The 6,546-nt window shown below is 50.0% G+C and overlaps 1 protein-coding gene across 1 annotated transcript; it reads left to right on the plus strand.

Moving 5' to 3' along the window:
* Positions 1–2,477: 2,477 nt before the first annotated feature.
* On the plus strand, positions 2,478–5,687 carry EMWEY_00024870 (hypothetical protein, conserved; the record flags this gene model as incomplete). Its single annotated transcript, XM_013480967.1, has 11 exons — positions 2,478–2,489; positions 2,776–2,907; positions 3,075–3,194; positions 3,415–3,538; positions 3,725–3,807; positions 4,019–4,127; positions 4,270–4,385; positions 4,670–4,755; positions 4,909–4,990; positions 5,105–5,178; positions 5,351–5,687. The coding sequence occupies 11 exons, from the start codon at positions 2,478–2,480 to the stop codon at positions 5,685–5,687; spliced, it is 1,275 nt and encodes a 424-aa protein (XP_013336421.1).
* Positions 5,688–6,546: the final 859 nt, after the last annotated feature.

Raw genomic sequence — 6,546 nt, forward strand, 5'->3', positions numbered from 1 at the left:
GCCACCCAACACTTCGTTGAATCTCACTGCAGACGGTGCAACGCTCTTCGGTGCAACTAATGCTTCAAGACAGACGCCAGGTGCAACCACAACCTAGCTTCATTTTACTGCATGCAGGAAAAGCATAACAATTCTTGAACGGGTACTGGATTCTCGCGCCTGTGTGAGCTCACTTGGTGGCTCTCCTTACCAGTTCATGCTGTTGGCACTAAAGTAGAAGTGTATCTTCAAGCCTACAGAACATGCTGCACCTGAGCAGCCAGTGTCCCCCAAGTAGCACACTTCGTGGACTTCCTAGTCGCCCACAAAAGTTTATGTGCAGGGCAGGGGAGGCTGCTGCCCCGTTCGTTGCTACAGCAGCAGATGGTGTTGCAACTACGTCATCGGTTTCTTTTGCTGCATATCGTCGTGCTCTATCTCTTGCTGCTGCACCGCTGGAAGCTGCATCCATTGGCTTTGCATTTCTTGATGCTGCAGCTTGGTGCTGCACGCTGCTGCATCCCCTCCTAACCCACCACCAACCAGTTCCTGCTGCTGAGTTTGCGGTTTCTCGTCTCTGCGGCTTGTAAGAGTTGTTTGGCCACCTCAGTTGCCGCTAAGATTGTTTCTGTCCCTTGAACGGGAGATGATTGTCCCGCTACAGCAATGTAGTTGTTGCTGCAGCGCCTCCGCTTTGCACTCCCTTAGACCCGGAAATAGCAGTAGCAGCAGAAGAAGATAAAAGACTTGCATGAGGCAAAGGGACAGTAGTAGTGGCACACGTTGGTGCCGTTGCAAAATGGAGCAAGGGAGAATCCATCATGGCAGGATGAATGCTGGATACATCTATCCATAAATCCCCTTTCACCTGCACTGTAGAGGGTTGTTAAACACGCCCTTAGCCCCCATTAGCCACTATGACGGCCAGCTTGGGTATATGCACTGATTTTTCAGACAGGCCATACCACAGGAATATCGTTGAGGTGAAATGCTGTCACAGAGTTTCGAATTTAGTTCCCCAAAAGGCATATGGCGTCCCTATACTGCACAGGCACTATGGCCACCGCAGCCAAAGAACTTCGCATTGGTGCGGAGTGGAGGTGGCTAGTGACCAGTTGCAATTCATTTTGCTACATAATCAGCTGCAAGCCAGACCTCGTGAACGTGTAGTCGAGGCACTTTTGCTGCAAGCACTGACACTGCAGACAATTTTTCGACACTTGCTTCTCTCTCAGTAGCAAACCTAACGTCGAATAGAAATGCTCCTTCCAACGTCACAAGTATCGTGGTTCAACGTGATATGAGGCTTCAGGTTGCTGGCAAGGGAAGGCGTTGCAATTCGTGTGCAGAGGCGGAAGAAGGGCGCTGGCGATTCCGTTAGCATTGCTGCAATTATTGTTTTAGTACTAGTATTTGTTGGTATACGGTCGTAGAAACGAAATGACCGTGGAAGGCGTGGCAGTACATGCAGCTAATAGAACGGGCGTCCGTGGCTATCCTATCTGCTCCGGCAGAGCTAAAGAGAGGGGTTCCTTGGGTGGGATGGGGAATGTTTCACTTCCGAAATGCATGAAAAGTTAGTAAGCGTATAAGGCCACCTCCAGAGTTCGTTTTATATATTCCAGCCCCACCGCTGACGATCGAGTTCTGTAGAGCCGCCGGCGGGCTCGATGGGTCGGCAGGAGACCCCTACGTGGTAGCTGAACGATCACTTCGTCTTCTTCCAAAATTATGGTCGCCTGCTCATCTATGTTAGCAACACTTCTCTTTGAACACTTGGGGAAGCAGCTGACGTTCAACAGCTGTGAGGCCCAACGCCAGCAGCCATCTGGCTAGAGATGCAATGAACTTTGTTCTGCTGTTGCCTCCATCGTCGTTGGCGCTGCAACTTGATTTACTTAACAATTTATTTACTGACATGACTGCATGTGTAGACTCAAACAACACCGTAAACACCCATATTGACTGCGAAGTGCAGAAGAGGCCGACTGACCACCACCGGCGTGACCGAGAGGGATAGGAAAAGCGGTAATAAAGAGTGACAAAGCTTTGGGGAGGAACTGACAAAGTGTTTCTTATGCTAAAAATTCCTCTTGAAGGCTTAGGAGGCTCCACGACTCACGTCTGGCCGGTCCCTCGATGCCTTTTCTGAGAACCTGATCGCAAACGGGGAGCCAACGGACACCTAACTGGTTCTCTGTATAGCAGGCACCCAAATAAGGGTGGCCACACAACACTTGTCGTTTGCCATAGCTCATAGACCAAAGGGAAGGACCTGGGGGCTTATAGGCTATTCTGTTGTTCCAAGCTTTGCAAGGTATCATCTCTCGGCAGATGCCCAGATTTCTGCTTACACAGTTATGCTGAAGGTTGTTTTGTGCGCGTGAGAACGAAAAGGATTTAGAGGAGTGACGACAGCTCTACATCTCCGACGTATTTTACCCCGGCAGTTTAATTGGTATCTGTGGAGGTACTTCGGCATTGCCGCCCTCCTCAAGATGGCGCTCCAGGTACGGTAGCGTAGATGCTATCTCTATTCATCACTTTTTACTTCATTTTTGTCGGTCATCAATCTGCCGACCAGTATTTTACGAACTCATTTGTCTCCGCATTGTGCCATTCCCAGTTTTCGAAATGTGTACTTTTTCCCTGGTAGTTGTGTTGATTGCATTGCTTCATAGCTCGCATTATTACACTCGTGGGCTCACCCTGCTGTCATTGCTTTTGAACTGCTTTTACCACTCAATTATTGGGACTGACCATTCGTTGATGCGTCTTCGCTGCTCACCCATTCAGGATTTGTACTGCCTCGCCTACGCCCCTCTCCAGGGCACATGCTTGATGGACCTGGAGGAAGATGACTACACGCCAGAGACCCTTCAGAAGGAAATAAAGTTTCTTCAGAAGTTCACAGCAACCAGTTTGGAAGTAAGCTACCCAGTTCTCATAATGTACCGTACGTCCCAAACCTGTGAGAACCACGGGGAAAACCATTGTATTCGCGTTTGTTGCTTTCAGTTGGGGCGTAGGTGGGTGGTTGCACGAACGTTGACCGACTCTACGTGAACGTGTCTTTGATTCCGTTTGATTTGTAGGTATTCAACAAGTTCTTTGAGAAGGAGGATCTTTCGAGCGCTGAGGGGACAGCTGCGCTCTATTGCATGACGTCCTTCTTCAACCGCTTGCAAGTCGTCTCATTGCGTGCCAGCACATTGGTGAGCTTGCTGTTGTTTTGGATTTGTTCCAGGCATGGCGTGAGTGCGTATTGCTTTGTTGCTGTGTGAATTTTTTAGCGATGGCGTGATGATGAATAGTACGCTTGTGCGCATTAACTGAGGTGCGCAGCTCAAAAGCACTGCTCTCTTTTCTCTAGCGGATAATTGTTTGTAACAGTCAGTTTACTTCTGGCTGCTCCGGGCGTTTGTGGGGCCGCAGGCTGGAGAGCTCATGGCACTAAATAAGGTCGACTACCATGAAACCCTGAAGAACCTTACTTCGAAGGCAAAGGCGGAGGGACTTCAACCCGAGGACAGTCGTCTTGAGGATATCGTTGAAACAGGTGCACACCCCATTTGACACCCGTCTTTGCTAGGATGCATATTTTCAGTGCATAAACTAGTTTTTCACAATCACACCTTTAGCTGAGTGACTCTTCTCGATACCAACTGGATTTGTACGAGGTTGGCGCCTTGAGACTCGGGACGTTCTTGCATTGTAATGAAATGTTCATCGTGTGATGCTGCAGATAAGGAGGCAGAGTGGGATTTCCCTGCTGGCGGAAAGGGCAAGGTGGAGTTCCGGCACTCCGTATCGATGGTGGCACCCAGGGTAGGGGAGCATTGATGCATGCGCTTTAGGGTGGATCTGCATTGCATCGTTTACTTGAGCTCATTATGACGTGATAGGATGTTGCTAGACCTGGTCGCGGCAGTCAACTAGACAGATGATATCCTGCCTGGCTGCTGCAAGTTAGAAGAACTAAGCATTACACGCAGAAAGCCGCATATATGTAGCTGTTAATTCATGTTATAATGTGCAGGACTACGAGAAAGATGAGGCAGCTGAAGTATCTCACCAGCCAGTCAAACCCGAGTTCACTAGGAAGAAGGTGCGGAAGGCAACCGGGTACGCCAAGTTCAACTTCACAGGTACGTACACTGTAAAGTACAGAGTAGAAGGCAGCATAGGTTATATTCATGCTACCGATACCATAGTTGATGACCACATTTTAGTGTGCAGCAGCAGACGTCAACGCTAGCTCTTCTTGTATCTTGTGGGCTGGTGTTCGAGTGTGCGTCTCTATCAAGCTCAATCTAGTGTGGGTGCATTTGTTCACGCATCGTTTGCCAGCTGATGATCTTCAAGAGTCGGCGAACAAGTCTGACGATGAAACGGAGGAAACGAACGTAGGAAGCCAAAGCTCCACCTCAAAGACGGTCCGCTTGCTTGCAGTTGCTGGCTATATTTCGCTATATTTTGCCTGTGGCTCGTTGAACATGCCGGTTGCTCCCATGAAGTGAATTGGCTAAACGAGCACTGCTCTCTGAGCAGTTTGATGCTGCAATCGTAATTCTAGTCACGATTGACCTTTATTACTACGCAGCTCCATTCAGTAGTCCCAGTGATATCAGATATACGGGTGTACAGGTCTCTGCGAAGTTGTTTCTGCTGTCTTATCCGGCTGCTGCAGCCAAGCTCCGTTGCAAGCGAATCCCGGCCTCCATCAGCGAAGAAAATGGACGATGGTTCTTTCTCCTACCTATGCTGTTTCTGCCCGTGCGTGTTAACCATTCAACCCAATACACCAATATGTATCTTGACGATGTGGCTGGCAGTTTGGCGCAGTTACGGGTGTCTTTCTCAATTGATGGTTATGCTTTCAGCACACATGGCTAAGATGTGAGGGTTTGGTGTTTGGTAACGCTGCAGAAGTGGAAATTCAGGTACTGGCGAGAACGAGGTGGTCAGGCGTGGCTCTTCAGTGTCGCTGGGGACTGTGCAGGAAATCCAGGTATGAGCTCTACTTGCGCAATCTTTAAATGCACGCATGTTACCACAAGGGGTATGGCGAGAGTATCGTGCTGCATAGAGGCTGTGAATGCAATTTGCTTTTTGTGGTGCACAGGATAAGGACGCCGACGCAAACTGGCACGACTCTGAGCGCCATACAGGCCGTTACGCTCGTATCCGTGGCCGCATGTGCGTTCTTCAGCTTTTTGCAGAATTATGCTTCCTGTGTTTCATCATGTATTGATGCGGACTACTTTTGTTCCTTCAGTGGCCCGTCTCGCGTGCAGCGTAGCGAGGTTGGCGCAGCGGGGCTTGTTTGTATGTCACTGCAGTTGGTGCTGTTACGTTGTTTTGTGTGCAGTCCAACCGGCCACGCGTCCCTCATGAAGTCGAGCAGTGACGATATGCTGGACGTGTTACTCGCTGAGGACTCCGAAGAAGGCCGTCGAGCGCGCGAGTTACTGCTGCACAACACCGAGCTGAACTCTTCCTCTCCTCCTGTTTCTGGCCGCTCGCTTAGTTCTGAATCATTTGAGACCCCTAGTTTGCCCGATGATGCACCGAAGGGCCCGTTTCACACAGGAGATTCACATTCCCGGGCGAACCATACGGCCGGTGAAAGAGGCACAGAGACCAGTGGTGCCCAATCAAGAAGTGCGTTATCTATTCTCGAATGCCACCTCAGCCCCAGTAGCTGACTCTAAGGAAGCGAAGGCTCCCTGCCCGTACGGCACACAACAGCACAACAACATAGTACTAGCAGTTTACAGACAAGAAGGACGGAAGACGGACAGTTGAGGAGATGAATGGAAGTTTGCAGCCGGGCAGCTGAGGAAGGGGCTTTTGTGCAGACGGTTGCTGCTGCACACCAGTTGTTTACTAGCTGCCAAACTGTCATCGTTCCGTTGAGGCCGCATGAATTGCAGTGCATAGTTCTTTCATTCTTTGATTTGAATGTGTATGGGGCTATTTGTCTCATTCCCGACGTTTTGTCTCCCACCCCATTGTGGGGGTGTCAGCATCGGCACAGTATATCGTTACATTTTTCGTACGGGAAGCCCTTGGCAGTGGCTAGGGGCCCAGCCTGTACGCGTCAGCCTGAAGTGCAGCCGTAGCTTGCTAGCAAGCTTCCTCAGCTTGTAATTTCGGCTTTGCTGCCGAGGCAGCAAGCCATGCCACGGGTTGCTGCCGAAGCAGCAAGCCATGCCTTCGCCTGCTCCAAGCAACTTTCGCGAGTGCTTGAGTGAGGCTACCTCTCTTTTTCGCCATGCCCTATGTGGAGCCAGTGGCAATGGATTGCCCACATAAAGGTTCATGCTTGAAAATACAGTAAACTAGGCCCTTCAGCTGCACTTGAAGCAGCATCATAGTTTGGTTATGTCGATGCGTTTTTCTTTGCACGGCAGCGCCGATGGTTCTCGGGACCCTACCAATTTATTCTGTGGAGGGAAAGGCAGAGTAGTCAGGGACTGTGGGAATTCAAAGAGCTTGGCAGATGACAGATGCGTTTTTTTGCATTCTACCATAATGAAGCTGGGAAGAGATAGGCATGCACGT

This window comes from Eimeria maxima, genomic scaffold, assembly GCF_000499605.1.
Source record: "Eimeria maxima Weybridge genomic scaffold, Emw_scaff258, whole genome shotgun sequence".
Classification (NCBI taxonomy): domain Eukaryota; phylum Apicomplexa; class Conoidasida; order Eucoccidiorida; family Eimeriidae; genus Eimeria; species Eimeria maxima.